The sequence below is a fragment of the Ptychodera flava genome, chromosome 3 (genome assembly GCF_041260155.1).
Source record: "Ptychodera flava strain L36383 chromosome 3, AS_Pfla_20210202, whole genome shotgun sequence".
Taxonomy (NCBI): Eukaryota; Metazoa; Hemichordata; class Enteropneusta; family Ptychoderidae; genus Ptychodera; species Ptychodera flava.
In genome coordinates this window covers 50,305,950-50,326,725 of record NC_091930.1, presented here as the reverse complement: position 1 = coordinate 50,326,725, position 20,776 = coordinate 50,305,950, and the positions used below count along the sequence as shown (strand labels likewise).

The following is a 20,776-nucleotide window of genomic DNA, read 5'->3' as shown; positions in this document are numbered from 1 at the left end:
TAAAGAGTCCTTGCCCCAAAAATGTAATTAGAGGGCGTATGTCTAACAAACCGTATCCCCATTGAAATCATTTTATGACAAATGCCCAGTCATCTGACTGGAAAAGAGCGCAATGAGCTACAGAGAATTCAGTTCTGCCTCCCTCAAAATAACAGGACCCCTTACCTTCTCAAAGAATTTAGAAGATATGATACAAATTGTGATGACCCTTTCATGGCATTGCTAGAGGAAATATTATAACACTTTTTTGATATTGCAATTTTGTTGTTTTTGTGTATAAAAGCTACCTGTAAAGTAACTCTTTACTAACTTTTTACAATTTTTCTGTGATTATGTTCCCTGTACAAAATACATTGCATTGCTATACTTTGTACGAAAGACCCAGTACTTTGTTTGTCAATGCAACTTGTCAGTGTATCACGGGTATAATTATTGTTGACAACTAAATTCGATTCTCGACGTAATTTTGATCACCAACACCAGCGATGAATGCAGGACACAGATATTCAGTCAATCCAGACAAGCTGCTGTGTACTGGGTATTTCAGTTGGCTTTGGAAAGTACCGCTACAAAGTATTGCTAACAAATGTAACAGAACCCTGAAAAACAGTTGTCACATGTTACAGTTACTGGGCATTTAATCAGATTTGAAATGGGAGCCTATGTTTTAAGGTGAAGTACTACGAATAACGTCAAAATTAGGTTGTGGTGTCATTTTCTTGAAACTTTGCACAAATATTCTTGGAAGTTGTGCAAGTGCAAAAGTGAATAAAAATGGGGGTCACCACGCTCGTTTCCATGGAAAGGGACGTTAAAATGGCGTCGTTAGAAATAAATAAAAATGGTACAATTCACTTAAACTAAAGAAAGCAATTATAAAACGCTTAGCAAATGAGTTAATTTTAATAAATACCAAGATTTAAGATCATATCTATCGAATGTGTAGCTGTCATGATGTTTGTAAAGAAATTTTAACATAAGTATCGATTACAAAATGACGATATCGAAATTATATCACTACATAATTTTCGAACTTTCTTCCTGTCGCTTTGAATGGTGTCATTTTGACCAAACTTTGCGAATAAAATCCTGATATAATACCATTTAGCTTACACTTTTAATAAAAGGGTGTCACCACGCTACTTTTTACAATATCTCCAGGTAAATGGGTAATGTGCGCAATGTAAATGAGAGAGAAATGTTAATTTTTCGCTCATATTGAATAAAAACCAGCTTCCTAGGGGTCAAAATATGACAAGGTTATAGGTCACATGTATTTCTAAGAGACTTGGTCAAAAAATTAGGTAAAAACGCAATTTCAACAATGACAGGGGATGTTAAATACATGCTCTTCAAAATAACCCATTTGCGGCAGGCTGGAGTTAAATCTGCGCAGAAACGTTCTAAGCGTGTGCGCGTCCGAATTCGTCGCCCTTTACCTTAATTGTGCATCATGCAGACAAGCCAAGACTCTAGAAGAAGAAGATTAGAGAACTCAGTACTCCTTATGGTAGCAATCATCTCGTGACGTCATTGGTTGCCTTGGCGACAAATCATGGAAACATGTTTATTTTAAATTGTACTTCAAACTTCTGCCCCGCTAAAAACCGATTCTTTCTTAACGCACGTTACAAGGTGACTGATTAGCCGGTATGACATCAGTGACAGACAGCAGAAACATGAAATATAATTTCTTGCGGTTCGATAGCATACAGAGAAATTTATGTCTTCGCGCTACATGAGTCTGACGCGTGGCATGATAAACGATGTGTAGGCTGGGCAACGGAGCTATTAGTGGAAAGTTAGGAATTAGATATTCAGTCTAGCCAAACACTTCAGCAGCCTACAGACGGGTTCGTCCAAGTTATCATCAAAATCGGAATCATTTTTCGCGCTGATAACTATCCTCAGTGATGGCAACTCGCAATACCCAGAATAACAAGAACAATAGTGGCTCTTTCCGAGGAAGAGTGCACAAAAGAATTTCCAACTCGATGGAAAGAGTGTCGAGCCAACTGCTGCAAGATTTGGACAAACTAGTAAAATAGAGGATCTTGGCGATGGCAAATCAACTTCAGGAAACACAAGCGGCCAACTCTTCAAATCAGCTAGAAGCAATGAGGGCGATGGAGTGGGTTGAAGAATCACCATTTAAAAAGAAAGGCAATGAATTGCAGTACAAGCATAACGAGCAAGTAATTGACCACCTGGAAAGCACAGTTAAAGCAATTAAATAGAAGACTCGAAATATCTCCAGGCGAAAGATAAAATTGTGGAAGGTATTACGTCGATCAAACATAGACAAAAACTAATCAAGCTGGCAGACATGTCCAAGAACGGATGTAAAACTGTAGATGAGTAGGTCGCCCACGAGTTAGCTTCAGATGATGAAGATAACAAGAAAATACAAAAGGTAGAATACCGGGCTGGACAAAAGCTGAAGGAACAGCGACGTGGCAAAGCGAGGGCCTATGAGGATCATCGACCCGGCGGTGCGAGCAGCTGCACTGCTCACGCAAGCGATAAAGGACGACACATTACTAGGAAGTCGGGTGTTTGCAATGGATGGGTAAAAGTCGGTCATTGGAGATACGAATATTAATGTCGAATCAAACCTGTGGCGGGAGGAGAATCAGTGCAAAAGACAAGTATCGGTTATTGTTATTTTAATGAGAATGTACGTCAAAATCCGAATGGTGATATGAATGAGAAAATCACTTTATCCGGTATATTTGAGCGGGAAAGTAGTGCATGAAAGGAATGCAAGGAAGTGATAATTTCAGAAGGTGGCAGTGTAGCATAAAAGCTGCCACCTCTGGCTGATCCATCATTAATGAATGAATGGAGAGGAACGTAATTCATTTATTAGAATGACAGTATGGAGAAGACTTTGTATGCACCGTTCGAGTTTGCTGACAACGTTTTATGCATTTTCCTTCACCGATGAGGGCGCTTTCAATCAAGCTAAACAGAAGTTTTCGCATCGACGAAAACACGAGTCGTCTTCAGGGAATTTCAAATACTTTTTGATAAAGATTGAATTTTGATAAACTGCGGTTTTGTTTAAAGGCGTTTTGGTAATATTTTCTTTGGTTTCCGTCCTTCGACAACCCCGTAACTAGAGTTGTGTCACGTGGTAATTTTCCCTCCAGTCTTTGAATGTAAGATCACACACTGGAATATCCCGTTCTCGATTGTTCTCATTCAACGTCTACTAAATAATTAGTTAACAGTATTGCACTATCTCCTTTCTGCTTCTCGTAAGATCTGTACGATCTTAAACCAAAACCTTCACAAGCCTTGACCACGTGAGGGAAGCTTCAAGAAAAATCTCTACAGGGGAGGGCGTTACATTATTACTTTATTAGAATTCAACAGGCTCATTATGTACAGTTTTACACGGAATCTTCATGGCCTACTAATTGAACTTACAGTGAAAATATGATGAGTACATTATAAAAGGGTTTCAAAACGTACTTCTATCGACAATGTTACATATCAAACGAAACAGAGGGTTGTCTAATTTTTGCACGTAAGCAGTCACATGTCATGAAACATTTCTTTTCAATAAAGAAACGTTAAATATTTCAACTTTTAGAATGTGCATCGATTTGGAAGTTCAGTCAAGAAACTGCTGCTGCAGGTATATTTGGTGAAATGCACACTTTGTGTAGCTACAATGAACGTGGAACTCCTTCCAGGAAAAAATCGTATAACAATCGATACTCTCACGAAGTAAAATGTTCCTATGTGTATAAATGGCTGACATTGAAATTTGATATATGACGTTCTGTTCTGTAAGAAGCACTTAATACAAATTAAAGTCCAGAAAGTTACAATAGTGCGTCATTATCAAGAAGATGGACATGTAGCTCTGAAATACCTGACGATCAAAATAAGCTAACTGTTGATTGTGTATTCATGCTGTGGATAGAAAATTGCATTTTACCAGTGAGAAAATACAACACAAAATAGCGCTCCTCAGAACATGTCAAGAATTATAATATTTGAAAATAAAACTCGGTTCTTACATTGGAATAATTCTGAATACCTTTTTACAGTTTATGAAAATTATTCTACATTAAATCATCGCCTGAAAATACCTTTATCCATAACAGAGTGAAAATACCTTTAGAGTATAACTAAAAATAGTGTGAAAATGACGAGTATGTAAGCGACTTACTGGTGAGAAATAAAAGACTAAACCAAGAACCACATAAACTTCAATATATTTCTACATTGCATATTGCAAAGTTCGATTTCAGACAACGTTCAGCTGTGGTGTGTCGGGTAAACATGTGTTAGTAGTACTTGAACCACGATGAGCCAACAAATGATAACCTATTATGTATATACTGTGTTCAAAACAATGAACATAGATTTTAGCTGTTTCATACAATACAATACTAGCCAAGCGCACAAGGAAAGTGAAAAAAAGGCTACAATCCGATAAAATGTCTTAATCACACTCTTGTCACGGTGTCTTTAAATCGCCATAAAACTACCAAACTCTAAATAATACAGTACACAATAGAAAAACTAATATGATACGTGTTATTCTCTGCTGAAGCCAACCTTTGACCAGCCTGACCGCAGAAATTGCGATAGCGCCACCTATCAAGGGCCAATGTACTGGCGTAATAGTTTTACAACAATGTGAGCCGGTCCGTTGTACATCATATAAAAAGACACATTCCAAAAAAGGAGAAAATTACAAACGTCTTGAAATCTGTTATGAATTTCTGTATCCGTATCATTACATCACGGGTTTCTTACATTTTCATATTTGAGCAGCAAGATTTTGTCTGGGACTACTTTTTCTATGGTTCGAATTCAAATGAGTAAAGCGTTCGACTGCAGTCAAAACAATAACAGCTGACAGGTTGCCGCCTGATGTCATGTGTGGATTTACTCCTGCAGTTTTATAAATCTGACGATGTTACAAGAAATCAGAAGACATTATTCTGACTAGGATGAATCTCAGAGTGTGTTGACATTGTTCAGGTAAGATCTGATGAGTTTCTTTCTTGAAATCAAAACAAATATGAGAAAATTTCACAGCGATGCTTTGATGAATGTTTACAGTGAATACAACTGCCATTGCAATGGTGCACAGAATTAACAAATGTATTCTGTAAAAAATATGAAAATTGAAACAATCACTTTGATTGCCACGTCATAAACTTAATAACAATAGGACGTGAAATTCTAACCAAGCAAGACCAGGAAAATCTGAACATTAACTCAGAAATCTAGAAATCATACGATCTGCAGAAATATTAAAATATTTCTTTTTAAAAATACATGTACATCAACATTTCAACCGATGACTTTAATATTATGATTTTCAAATTCTTTACATCAAGACAAAAAAATTCTAACCCCAACATGGCCAGGAAAATGTGAACATTTCTCAGAAAAATTAAATTATTTGTATTCATGAAGTAAACACAATTGCATCAAAACAAACCTGATCACAATTTCTCTACAGTTTCAAATATTCACTTTAAAAAATTACAAAATATCAACTAACGACTTCAATATTATAATTTTTAAATTCTTCACATCAAGAGATAAAATTCTAACCCCAACATGGCCAGGAAAATATGAACATTTCTCAGAAAAATGAAATTATTTGTATTCTCTGTGTCAAAACAATTGCTTTAAAACAAACCTGATCACAATTTCTTCACATTTTACAAAAATTGACTCTGGAATAATACAAAATTTCAACCGATGACTTTATTTTCTACATTATTGGATTCCTTAGATCAAGATGGGAAATTCTAAGCCCAACATGACTAGGAAATTGTGAATAGTTTCTGAGAAAAATGAAATTACTGACATTGTTCATGGCATCAAAATAAAGCGGATTACAATTTCTTCACATTTTACAAAAAGTTGACTCTGAAAAAAATACAAAATTTCATCCAAGGGTTTCAATTCCACTTGGAGTCATTTCCTGACATCATACCGAGAAATTCTAACCCAAACTTGGCTGACAAATATTGAGTTTTGATGAGAAAATCAGGAAAACTGTGTCAGTCATGGTGGTGATGTGTTTGTAGGTTGTTCATTTGTACAATTGTACGAGCTGCAATATTTGCATTGACTGTCTTCTCAGATTTCTTACTTGTAAAAGACCTTGACAGTGACATCACTGACATCTGAATAAACTATTCTACCATCTGTAAGCACTGCAATGTAGTAAGGGTTTCCATCTACAGTTACAGTTTCCTTGTATTTACCCTGTCTATCAAATTTCACTATCTTCCTACGATCTGTCACATAAATATTGTCTGCATTGTCAACTGTAACTCCATATGGATACACTAAGTGATCACTTCCAAATTGATTCAATATTTCAAGATTACTGTCCAAAACATAGATACACTTTACATCACGACATGACACTATGAGTTGATATTTGCTATTCATGGTCAGAGAGTAGGGCCCACGGAGTTGTTGACTAGAAATAATGTCCCCATCTCCATTACATTTGATTACACAGTCTGCACTGTAGTCTGCTATGAAAACATTTCTGTCTTTATCAACAAATACACCAGTGGGGTCTTTCAGTTTACCCATTGCTATTGTTTGTTTCACTTCACTCTTTGCATCACTCACTACAATGCATTTGTTGCCGCCATCCGCTGTGTAATAGTCACCATTGTCTGCCATTTTTGTGTCTTGTGGTGTGAAATCTTCAGGTAAGCCATGAACTGTGACAGATGTTAGAATCTGTGCAGTGTCTGCTGTTACCGTCTTCACACTGCCAGACTGGTCACTACGTCCATAGTCACAGACAACTACATGTCCATTCTGGTTTATTGTCAATCCCCATGGGTCAAAGACTTCTCCTGATGATTTCTTGCCATCTCTGGACAATAAAACCCTGACAGTGTTGGACAGTGGTGTACCTTTGGGTGTAAGGTAAAAATAAGCAAATGTAGGTCAAAGGTCAACAGCTGATAAAACAATAGTACTGCCATTGAAACATGGTTTTTTGACATGAAGGTGACAATTTCTTGAAAAAATCTCATCAAGAAAAATATTAAAATGCTAAAAATTTTCCTCATTTCAATAATTAATTATATCACACCTGTAAACAAACCTTTTAGTCTCGTCATCAACATATTTTTTCAATTTCAGGTGTTTGTACGTGTTAGTACATGTAGTTGTTCAATTGAGTAATGGCAATGACTTTTGACATTCCTGAGATTGGGTAATAATTAGAATTAGTCTGATCAAGTAATTTGCATAATTAATGAATTTAGGTAATTAGGTTGTAACTCGATAATACTTTGGTGTAAAATGCTACAATTTTGTGGAATTGTTACTTCTTCTTTGCAGTTTCAGTGCATTAAGTCAGTAACTTTTATCTGTACAATAATCACTAATTTGCACAATTAATGAATTTAGTTAAATAGGCTGTATCTCTATACTGATTTTTTGTAATACAATACAACGTTGTGGAATTGTTGCTTAACCCATTGTAGTGTTTATTTCATCGAGTCAGGTGAATATTAGCTCTCTAGTAATTAGTAATTTGCATAATTAATTTAGGTAATTAGGCTGTATCTCAATAATGGTTAAGTGTCAAATGCTGGAATTTCGTGGAATTGTTTCTTAAGTCATGGCAATGTCACTGCTTTCGATCCAGTGAATTGTATCGCTACTGTAATACCTAATTTGCATAATTAATGAATGTAGGTAATTAGGCTTTATCTCCATAATTGATTAGAGTAAAATGCTACAATTTTGTGGAATTGTCACTGAAGTCATGGCCATGTCATTGCCTTAGGTCCAGTGAATTTTGTCTGTGTAGTAATTACTAATTTGCATAATTAATGAATTTAGGTAATTAGGCTGTATCTCCAATGGTAGTGTCATTCCCTTTCGTCCAGTAAATTTCATCTCTTTGGCAATTGCTAATTTGCATAATTAATGAATTTAGGTCATTAGCCTGTAGCTCAATAACATTTTGATGTAATATGCTACAATTTTGTGGAATTGTTGCTGAAGCTATTGCCATACCATTGTTTTTTGTCCTGGGAATTATACATCTGCTGTAATTACTAATTTGTATAATTAATAAATGTACATAATTAAGCAATATCAAGGGAATTGTTTGATGTAATCTTCTGTAAATTTGTGGAATTGTTCAAGTTTGTTGCCGTAGTGTTGTCTTTATCTTCTTTATTTCATATTCGCAGTAGTTAGTAATTTGCATAATTAATGAATTTTGCAAATTAGACAATAACTCAAGAATTTTTTTATATACCCTACAAATTCATGAATTCCTTGTTATGGTCAAAGCAGGATTATTGTGTTTCTCCGGATGGTGAATTTATATGTCTGTACTAATTACTGATTTGCATAATTAATATTAGATATCTTGACATTGGTGATGATTTAATGAAGGATATGAACCACAAGAGAATTCTTTTGACTGTCCAGTTAATTTTAGCTAAGTTGATTTTACTTTTCTGATACTTTATAAATTTTAGTAGGAGGCATGTTTTGAAAGAATTGTGGACAATTGAAAAAAAAAAACTGGTTCATTTATAATTTTTTAACCTTTGACCTTAATTTCCCTGTATTTCCCAACTCTACCATAAGAAGTGGAGTTAAATTCAAACTATGCAAAGTGAATGCTAATCACCATATCATTTTCCTTTGTTAGTGAAGCAAGAGGACACGGGATGATGCGGAATATCAAAACCCTGAAAAAGTGTACAGCTGTTGTCACTTGCACTTCCTAATATTTATAGTGTTTCATGTACTTTGATGATTTGATTTATAACAGTGCCTCCACATATTTTACACAACAGTCTGACATCACTGCACTGTGATCAAATTGATAAACAAAGCAATAATCAAGGGGACTGCTTTTCACTCTAAAACAGAAACAGCTCACTGAAAAATGATATGAATCCAGTAACACACAAAGGTGTATAAAATTATCAGTTATGTGATTGTGATATGTAGCACCTTATCAGCTTTCATTTGATGTGCTTCTCTGAAAGGGCCCCCTATCTTAGCAAAAATATTCTTCAAAGTTGGCTCCCTCAGTGAAACCATGAGAATGATCAATGTTCCCTACATCAGAAGTGAAGAGAAAATTAACCCCACATGCAATTAGTAAGCTGTGTCAATATCAGTGATGACTTGGAATACCTTTGATACATAGATTTCTTTTATCCTTAATTCCCATATTTTGCAGTACAACTTGCGTATTTTCTCATCGGGATTTTTCCCATGTCATCCCATTACAAAGATACAGGACTATTTTCAGTGACTAGTGGAGGGAGGTTTACACAACTCTTCACTTTGAAATATCTCACTAATTTACGTGTTAATTTATATCAGTTATGAGCAAAGGGGAATGGACAATTCATAAAGACATTGCTGAGTGATGTGAACATGGTATCAATACTGTCTACATCAAGAATGTGTTGTAATTCCAGGCAGTGTGTAGTATACTTCCTGTTCGCGCTACCGCTCGCCAGACGGCAAAATGGCGAATTGATTCACTCATTGGCGACTCAGACGGTCAGAACAATCGCCAGACTGGCGACTCAAAATTTGCACGTTCGGTCACTTTGTTCTACGATGTTCAGTTGCATTGCGGTGTTTGTTTTACTTCTTGGAAGTCTTTCTCCATAGTACACCGTACTCATCTAAGTATAAGCCCCGCCACTGTTTTCAGAGTATAATGGGTCGTACAAGTTGGTAAAATTACTTTCAGATCAAAGAAACTAATGGACATCGAAGTTCCCGTGATAGTATCGTGAGGAAAATGGCACGTATACATGTACTTGTGCCCCTCCGAAATGTCCCCGTTACCTAAATAGAATAGTCCCACTTCAGTGACGTCCGCCATTGTTCACGTTCACGCTGTCCTGTTTTCCCGGGAGGTTGTCATAGTCTAAACATGCAATTTCAGTTGTTTTCAGCGATCATCCTTTCATCTGTGAAGAGCTTTTACCGGTGACCATTACAATTTTCACTGCTCTGCTGTTGTTTTCACAAGACACGGACCGTTTGATCTTGGAAAGTAGAGTTGCTTTTACGTGCAGCCAATGCACATGCCAGTTCACGGGTTCAAACCATGCTCTTGAACGTGAACGGCAGCATACATGATGTCTTTGTTTCACGTTCATATTTTATTTCAAGGTATGATTCAAGCTGAAATGTCACCAAAATGTCACTTTTATAGCGAGGGATTGTGCAAACCAGTTTGATTTGAAACAGCTTAGTAAAACACTGTTTACTTAGCTCGGAAATTGTTACTGAGTTTTGCTGTCTTTTGGCCATGCACGGACGTGTATCAGTATCAGTACTAGTGATCATGGCATGCCATGCCACGTTCATGAAGATCTTGAGGATGTTTCTCTTTTCTGTATTTTTTTGTACTTCAAAGTTCAAGTGGTGTTCAATAGTCACGCATGATTTTGATACGAAGCACTCTTTTTATTGAACTATTAAAGCAGCACTGAGGATACATATGATGATGAGAAAGTGGCAGACTTCTGAAATATTTGGTTATGATTACTCTTGAGTGTTTAATGATATCACCTTTGACCCTTCGAGATGAATGTGTGTGACCCTTGACCTCACCTCTCAAAGAAAAATCTGGCTACTTGTGTTCACACTGTATTAGCCAAAAGGCTAATCAGCTTGAGTAGCCAGAGCAAACCCTGATACTTCCTGAAATTTGCACATCCTGCACATACCAATTACTTTGCAACATTCCTTATTTTTCACCAAAATGCTATCATCATTGATTAAAACTCATCCAATGGCTTTCATATGTGGTATATATGTTAAACTTGCTTCTCTATTGACCAAAAAGGAGCATGCTTTGAAATTGTCAATCTTTTGGATCATAGAATATATTGATTCTGGCCTGATATGCTTTGAAGTTTTGAAATGTTTGAAGGTTGTATTTTCCTTGAGCCATCGTTAAAGTATAACAAGTCATCGTTGATGACACAGTCCCCGCTTGTCCATTGTGTTATAATCTTTGATGTATAGGTAGCTGTGGTCTGATATTGATGCAACGGGTGCATCAGGCCTGTAACTTGCATAATAGAGTAATCTGAGGAATGTTCAATAAATGACTCATCTCTGCCGGTAATGAGCACTGAAGGAACTTTTGATTACATCACACATAAGGATGCCCTCACTGCCTCTAGTGTCATGACGGCACATACTATACACATGGTTTGGTGGAATTTTCGAAATGGTATGGGATCGGGTATGTTGTTGTAATCAGCCATTTAGGATCATATAATGAAACAAATTAATGTGCACAAGAATGCAGCCATAGTATTTTATCTTCGTATCACGTTTGAACAAAATCAGTCCATCGAGGGACAGTGATCCATGTTTATGTTTCAAAGACATGAAAAAATAACACCAAAATTGAAATCAAATGGCTGTCTATATTGACCATATGGATAATAGCACAAAATTAGTAGACATACATATGTATGCCCACAGTCCCTCTATCCACCGGTCCGGAAACGTGGCTGGTTTCTTTGTGACACTCTGTGATATGAACAAACACACGATTCACACCTTAAACAAAGGACACTGACAATGTTCAACTGGCCGTTATATCGATGTCGCTACCCTACGATCCTATGACAGCCGCAATGTGATCGTTCAAAAACATGACGTTTTTGGGTTGTTATTTTCAGAATATCACAAAACATTACAACTTGTTCCCTTTAGAAACACTAAACAATTTATTTTTTCATTAAATGGGTAACGTTGCCCCTCTAGATAAAGCTTGAAAGGGACCACACATTATGGTTGCATTATGATCACGATCGAAAAACAAAATGGGCACGCACTGTTCGCAAGTGTCATGGACTATTGCCCGAAATCAAGAAGACAGGCAAAATCAGCTGAATATTAACATCGACAGCTGAGTAGTTCATTACCAAACTTATTGTGTTGATATGATAGCATTTTGTAAAAGGTATTTACTCTGCCTGAGCGCGAGCGTACGTATTGAGAGTTATATTGACGCTACATGGGAAAATATGCGAATAAAATCTACGTGCATTTCTCAGCAGTTGTCGTTCCTATTTTGCTCAGTTAACAGACATAATTTCACAGAATATTACACAGAAAACATATTTAGATCATATTTGGAGGCACTGACTACTAGCATTGCAAGAGAAAGGGACGAAAAATTTCCAGGTGTTTTTCCAGCCGTGCCTGAGCGAGCGTACGTATCGAGAGTTCGCCATATTGACGCTGCATGGGAAAATGTGCGACCACACAACTAAAATCTACATGTATTTCTGCAGTTGTCTTACCTATTCTGTTCAGTTAACAGACATGATTTCACAGAATATTACACAGAAAATATACTTAGATCATATTTGGAGACACTGACTACTAGCATTGCAAGAGAAAGGGACCAAAATTTTCCGGTGTGATTCCAGCCGTTGCTTGTGCTACGTACGTCAACACACTTGCAGCGGTCAACCCTAGAAATTATCGCACACTATCATCATTTACGATGGGATAAGGATCACGAAAAACACACACCGGTTTCAGGATATGATAATTTCTGTCTTCGTGTCATAGATAGACGCAGAGAACACTTAATAGAGCCAAAAACAGCGAAAATTCGAGAAAAGCGTACACACAATTGGGGACTGTGGCATGCAGGACAAACCCAAGCTACGCATTATCACGTGACTGGCCCTTATATCGCGGTTCGGCTGTGCGATCTAGGTGATTGACACCTTTTACAATAGGCGTTTCCAGACCGGTGGATAGAGGGACTGTGGTATGCCATAGTACTTTATCTTTGTACCAAGTCTCAACAACATTGGTTTAGGAATATTTGCATATGATTAAGCCTCAAAGACATGAAAAAATCCAAAAATGACCATCTGGCAGCGATATTGGAAAAAATTACCATCTGGCAGCCATATTGGAACATGTCACGAAGTAAATTGACATGTACATGTGTGCCATAGTGCTTGATCTTCTGCCAAGTTGGACAAAATGGGTGTCATGACCTTTGAATTATGCTTCAAAGACATGCAAAATTCCAACAAAATGGCAGTTCTGCAGCCATATTGGATCCTATCGCAAGGTTAATTGATACATGCATATATATGCCATAGTGCTTTGCCTTTGTGCCAAGTTTGAACAAAATCGGTTCAAGAATGTTTGAGTTATGGTTCAAAGACATGACAAAATCGTAAAAAAATCGCCGCCTGTCGGCCATATTGGATCATATCACAAAATAAATTGCTGTTCATATGAAGGGCATAATTTTTTGCTTTTGTGCCAAATTTAAACAGAATCAGTTCAAGGATGTCTGAGTTATGGTCCAAAGACATGAAAAATCGCAACAAAATGGCCGCCTCACGGCCATATTGGATCATATCACAATATAATTCGACATGCATATGTAGACTATAGTGTTATGCCTTTGTGCCAAGTTTGAACAGAATCAGTTCAACGATGTTTGAGTTATGGTTCAAAGACACGAAAAATCGCAAACAAAATGGCTGCCTCACGGCCATATTGGATCGTATCACAAAGTAATTTTACATGCTTATGTAAGCTATAGTGTTATGCCTTTGTGTCAAGTTTGAACAGAATCTGTTCAAGGATGTCTTAGTTTTGGTCCAAAAACATGAAAAATCGCAACAAAATGGCCGCCTCGCGCCCATATTGGATCGTATCGCAAAATAATTTGACATGCATAATAAATCAATGTGCATCTGTAGGTCATAGTGCTATGCCTTTGTGCCAAGTTTGAACAAAATTGGTTCAGCAGTGTCTGAGAAACTGTTGATGACGGACGGACAAATGGTCGGACGGGACCCAATCTATATGTCCCGTTGGACTTCGTCCGCGGGGACTAATAAACCTGCAAGCTGTTTTTCTCCATTTGCTTTGTTGTAAAAATTTTAAGAAAACTGAAAAGCTTGTATGTATACTGCAAATTTATAAATTATGCACATTGATACATTTACAGGCCCAAAGATACCATGACAGTGGGAGCATTAATGCTACATTGAAGTCTTATTTGGTAATTATCGGTGTAGTAGATTGTCCTTCTTCTGTTTCTTGTGTTGATATTCAGGACTTGAAATTAACTTTTTACCCTGGTAGTCCATTTCGGCTACTATTTTCTGAAGTTGGTAGCCCAGTGACAATAGCTGGTAGCCCATGCACATTTTAGTTTAGGGTTATTGTTTTTCATTAACAAGACAAGAAAAAACACTTTTTCAAGATTCTGCCCTTGACATGAATTTTCTAGTCACTTGATGTGAATACTTGTACACCTAATACCCAAAGCAAACAGCTATGAAGCCCCTGAAAAAATGTTTCTGGTCCTTAACATACAGCAAAAGTAATGCAGTGAGGCGGGTTTTTTTTCTTTTCTTTTTTATTCAGAACTATGCTGGTTTGGCACTATTGATGCAACGGCAGTGTTCGCGCTACCGCTCGCCAGACGGCAAAATGGCGAATTGATTCACTCATTGGCGACTCAGACGGTCAGAACAATCGCCAGACTGGCGACTCAAAATTTGCACGTTCGGTCACTTTGTTCTACGATGTTCTGTTGCATTGCGGTGTTTGTTTTACTTCTTGGGAAGTCTTTCGCCATAGTACTACCGTACTCATCTAAGTATAAGCCCCGCCACTGTTTTCAGAGTATAATGGGTCGTACAAGTTGGTAAAATTACTTTTCAGATCAAAGAAACTAATGGGACATCGAAGTTCCCGTGATAGTATCGTGAGGAAAATGGCACGTATACATGTACTTGTGCCCCTCCGAAATGTCCCCCGTTACCTAAATAGAATAGTCCCACTTCAGTGACGTCCGCCATTGTTCACGTTCACGCTGTCCTGTTTTCCCGGGAGGTTGTCATAGTCTAAACATGCAATTCAGTTGTTTTCAGCGATCATCCTTTCATCTGTGAAGAGCTTTTACCGGTGGACCATTACAATTTTCACTGCTCTGCTGTTGTTTTCACAAGACACGGACCGTTTGATCTTGGAAAGTAGAGTTGCTTTTACGTGCAGCCAATGCACATGCCAGTTCACGGGTTCAAACCATGCTCTTGAACGTGAATGGCAGCATACATGATGTCTTTGTTTCACGTTCATATTTATTTCAAGGTATGATTCAAGCTGAAATGTCACCAAAATGTCACTTTTATAGCGAGGGATTGTGCAAACCAGTTTGATTTGAAACAGCTTAGTAAAACACTGTTTACTTAGCTCGGAAATTGTTACTGAGTTTTGCTGTCTTTTGGCCATGCACGGACGTGTATCAGTATCAGTACTAGTGATCATGGCATGCCATGCCACGTTCATGAAGACTTGAGGATGTTTCTCTTTTCTGTATTTTTTTGTACTTCAAAGTTCAAGTGGTGTTCAATAGTCACGCATGAGTTTTGATACGAAGCATTCTTTTTATTGAACTATTAAAGCAGCACTGAGGATACATATGATGATGACAAAGTGGCAGACTTCTGAAATATTTGGTTATGATTACTCTTGAGTGTTAATGATATCACCTTTGACCCTTCGAGATGAATGTGTGTGACCCTTGACCTCACCTCTCAAAAGAAAAATCTGGCTACTTGTGTTCACACTGTATTAGCCAAAAAGGCTAATCAGCTTGAGTAGCCAGAGCAAACCCTGAACAGTTATTGTCTTTTATCACTGGCTGCATACTTCTTCTGGCTTCTATTTAGCATTTTGTGACATGCAAACAGGGATATCAAGGATAGCTATATTGATGAGTACGTAACCAAAAAACGCCATGAAGCGCAGGTTCTGAAATGACTCACTCGGTGACCCGACACAATCTTTTTTTGTGGACAACAGTGATACTCAAAATTTTAGTGACCTATTGACAACTCGTTTCACACAGAGTTGTATGCAAATTTGAACAGTCTTCATGACAAAGACCACGACCTTCTCAGCACGACCAGATATATCCCGGCGAAATGTCAACTGTGGTGTACCATGATCAACAAGGTATTTGATGGTTTTTGATGTTTGACAATGAACTACCATGGTTGGCCATGATATGAGACCACAGTAGGCATTCCAATGCCCAATTTTCTTGATTATCATATTGATAATAGACTCTATGTATATACACTCCTATATTTACATAGTTGAGTCTCTTGACATCATTCAGAGTTGTTAGAGAGAATTAATGTCGTTGCCTGGAAAGCTTAGACCAATTTGCTGTATTCTTGTTCATGTCAGAAGACTGTGGACACATATCGAGCTGAATTTCTTGGAATTATTGACATGGAGGGCATGAAAACAGTCTGCTGCAATGGCAAGAAGTTAAGACTATGTCATTCTCACTCATGTTTGCCTAGAAACCAATCTGATTAAATCAGATGTAGAGTACGGCGACGTCTTCTTATGCGTACGCGGTATTCTCTCGCTGTCGCCTCTCACTACATCTGACCAACTCCCATAGAAGGTCACGTTCAAATCTCGCGCTCTGGCCAAAATAGCCGACCTATCAGAAGGCGCCTTTTATTAATAACTGTTCAAACGGAAATCATGCGGACAGACTTTGAGACCAGCCCTGCGTACGATGCTGTGTGTTTCCTGCGTAATATGGCCTCCCATTACAGCCCTGCAAAAAGGAATACATGGCGAGTTATCGGTCCTGATTTGGACCGCACATGAAAAACTACCTTTTCTAACTACTTTCGGCCGAGTAACTCATTAGGTAACGCCATTAGATACGTTCTTGTAAGATATGGCCGGTTCCTGGACACCTAACCGACCGTGAATCGCTGGTAATCTATTACAAACAGTTTGGGACTAGAGCAATTTTTTTGAATAGAAGAGAGGTCAGCTAGTTGTGAGCTCGACCCCGGTCAGTGGGAGAACTCAGCGAGTTGCAAGCTCTCTACAACTTATAAAAGATGACATCGGCCGCACAATGTGGTACATCTTTATTTGCTTTCCATTAAAAAAAACCTGTAAACTTACGATTTACAACCGTCAAACCATAACATATAAAACGTTATTCATGCAACGATCAATGATAAAGTCATTGCAATTTGTACCTCTCGATCGTACGCCAAGGCACGCCCTACTTGCGTTCTGCAGAAACGCCGGGGCTGACGTGTTTTTCAGAGTGGACCGTCTTATCATTGTTAGTCCCCACAGACACCGTCCGGGGGGGACTTATAGGTTTGGTCATGTCCATGAGTGAGTGCGTGTGTGCGTGCGTGCGTGCGTGCGTGCATGTGTGCGTGCATCCGTCCGTCCATTCACGCAGATATCTCAGAGATGCAAGAAGTGACTTCATTCAAACTTGCTACAAGGATTGCTTCATATGTCATACATAAGCACGTCGATTTGTTTTGTGATACGATCAAATATGGCCGCCAGGTGGCCATTTTATTACGATGTTTTCATGTACAGAGCCATAACTCAGACATGTTTCAACCGATTTTATTCAAAGTTGGTACAAGGAGATTGACTAATGTCATAGATATGCACATCAGTTTGTTTTGTGATACGATCAAATATTGCGGCCATTTTATTATGATTTTTCATGTACAGAGCCATAACTCAGACATGTTTCAACTGATTTTATTCAACGTTGGTACAAGGACATTGACCAATTTCATAGATATGCACGTCGATTTGTTTGGTGATACGATCCAATATGGCCGCCAGGCGGCCATTTTATTACGATTTTTTCATGTACTCATAACTCAGACATGTTTCAACCGATTTTATTCAACGTTGGTACAAGGAGATTGACTAATGTCATAGATATGCACAGCCATTTTATTACGATGTTTTCATGTACAGAGCCATAACTCAGACATGTTTCAACCGATTTTATTCAAAGTTGGTACAAGGAGATTGACTAATGTCATACATATGCATGTCAATTTGTTATGTGATACAAACCAATATGGCTGCCTTGCGGCCATTTTGTTACGATTTTTTCATGTTCAAAGCCATAATACTCTCAGTCATATCTCAACCGGTTTTATTCAAAGTTGGTACAAGGACATTGACCTATGTCATACATATGTATGTCAATTTGTTTCATGATATGATCTAATATGGCTGCATGGCAGCCATTTTGTTACAGTTGTTTCGTGTCCTTAGCCAAAACTTGGGCATGTCCCAAATAATTTTATTCACCGATTTTATTCAAACTTAGTACAAGGACATTGACCTATGTCATACATATGCACATTGATTTGTTTTATGATACAATCCAATATGGCCGCCATGTGGCCATTTTTTCCGAATTGTTCATGTCCAGAACCATAACTCAGACATGTATCAAGCAAATTTATCCAAAGTTGGTACAAGGACATTGACTTATTTATACATATGTATGTCGATTGGTTTCACGAGATGGTCCAATATGGCCACATGGTAGCAATTATGTTATGGTTGTTTCATGTCGAGAGCCATAACTCTGGCAAGTCTCAAATGATCTCATTCAAAGTTGGTACATGTATATTGACTTACGTCATACATATACATGTTGATTTTTTAAACAGTAGGATCAAATATCGCTACGTGGCAGTGATTTTGTTACAATTTTCAAATGTACAGAGCCATAACTCAGACATATTTCCACTAGTATCATTCAAAGTTGGTACAAGGACATTGACCTATTTCATACATATGCTCGTCAATTTGTTCCAGGTCATGTAGCAGTAACATGTCAATTATTGAAGTTTCGTAAGTAGGCTGATATGTCAAGAAATACGTACTGCATCAAATTCATGAAACTTTATACAGATGTCAACTGATGTTAAACCCCGGTGCGGGGTATAAAAGACCCCTAACTCATCAAAAATGCATAATGGCGCTTGAGTGACAACTAGCAACAGCAAGGTAGACCGCTCCATGAAAATCAGCCGAAGCGATTCTCAAACAAACATTATTGGCATACCATAAACATAAACTGTTTCACAAACACGTAGGCCATACAGGTATCTGCAAAGTTTCACAAAGCATTTTAAAATTACGACGATTAGGGGAAAAGTCGCTTTCGTAACAAAGGAAATGGCCCCTGGGGAACAGTCGATCCGTGACTCAAACAATTGTCAATCATTTAGTGACGCGCAGAGTTGTAAACTGGTCAAACATTTGCTGTGCATACTAGAACAATTACGATGTAAAAAACTCATGTGTACGCTTAGAGTTACATGTATATTGGCGTGCACACAGGATGAAAACTTCGTGGTTGTCATAAACTATTTTACTAACAACCGTTTATGATGCAATGACATCGCGAAAGTGAACCCTTTTCGGATGTGACTTATGTTTACGACCAGGGGAAGTCGGCAAGGCAAATGGAAATGGCTGTCTAAAATTGTCTTTAGCAAAGTGGTACAATTCTAAGCGGACCCGCTGGCCGCAACAAAAGATGGTCAAATAAAGGAAACTACACGCAAGTTTTGAGAACATTTCCTTATTCTTATCGAAGAACGTCACGTAGTGACAGCAAGAAATAACTTTACAATATTGAAATTATCTCTACTCTAAGCGTGACCAAGTAACAAAACATATTAGTTACTGCTTTTAAATAAATAACAGAAAGTGTCCACAGGCGCGACGACGAGAGCTCTCTAAACATGGAACAACGCTGGTCCACAGTGCCAACTCCGTCCGGACGCATCAGTCCAACGAGAACAGCCACGTAGCAGCTCGACGCTCAAGTACAACCATCTTTGTAGAAAGTCACAGCATGAAACTCCTACCACTAGGACGTTTCCAAATAACTGTAATGTACTCACAGGAACTCTGGAATCAGAACTTCCTCAGGCGTCAACAGGCACACAAAGTTTCTAGACTGCAGTCACAATTTTGGCACCAGCGGGAAAAAGTCCGTAAAGTCGGCCTCGGTCTTCAAAACTGGGAAACTCAGTGGACGTGGACTTCCGACGATCCCAGCACTTGCGGAAAGTCAAAGTGACGTGGCAATGAACACGTTTATATACGACAAAAATACATTATTCATAAACACCTGGTCACCCAAATAAGCAAAAAAAAAAACCCAGAAAAGGAATTCAAACTATGTTACCTGGTCACTAGAAAAATGATAGAGGGCGTTTCCTTCGTAACACCTCCCCCTTAAAAAAAGAAACGTCGCCATAGTGACGTTTGTTTTGTTTCTTTTTTTTAAAAGACTTGTTACTGTTGCAAGTAAATTTTCAAAGAATGTAACTGCACAAGAAGATTGAAGATGACAAGTATGTTGCAAAGTTCAGCATATTAAAGTCTTGACAGATCATCGACAATAACATTCTCTTTGCCATAAACATACAACTTTCATGGGATATGTCTGTAGTAGTGAACTCCAATAAACTCCATTTGTGACAGTTTTCAAAATATTGTAGCGCCAACACTAGACTCAATGCTTCCTTTTCAGTCTCAACCCCGCCTTCAGAATAATGTAATTCAAATTCAGCAGCTTGACGCACAAGTTCAGACAATAATCCACGTGGAAGTCGCAACAAAATTAGCACAAATACGAGAAGAGGTCCAGTATCTGTTAGAACACAAACTTATTGAACCAAGTGAAAGTAGCTGGAGCTCCCCTATTATACTTGTGCCAAAAGCAGGCAGATCAGTAAGATTCTGCGTCGACTTTCGTAAAGTTAACTCGGTAACACGTACAGATTCTTATCCTATTCCACATATCGAAGATTGTATAATAAAATTGGGGGCTCGTCCGGGATCCAGTTGAATTCCAGTTTCG

General features: G+C 38.0%; 2 protein-coding genes across 2 annotated transcripts in view; one reads left to right on the top strand and one right to left on the bottom strand.

Annotated features, from left to right (window-relative positions):
* Window positions 1-20,776, top strand: part of LOC139130231 (uncharacterized) — an 87,058-nt gene that overhangs the window by 52,599 nt on the left and 13,683 nt on the right. The gene's annotated exons all lie outside the window — the stretch shown is intronic.
* The window catches only part of LOC139130230 (uncharacterized), a 41,107-nt gene continuing 25,921 nt past the window's right edge, over window positions 5,591-20,776 (bottom strand). The window contains exon 4 of the mRNA XM_070695980.1: window positions 5,591-6,920. Within this exon, the coding sequence (XP_070552081.1) occupies window positions 6,130-6,920 (791 nt within the window). The 3' untranslated portion in view covers window positions 5,591-6,129. The remainder of the gene's footprint in view (window positions 6,921-20,776) is intronic.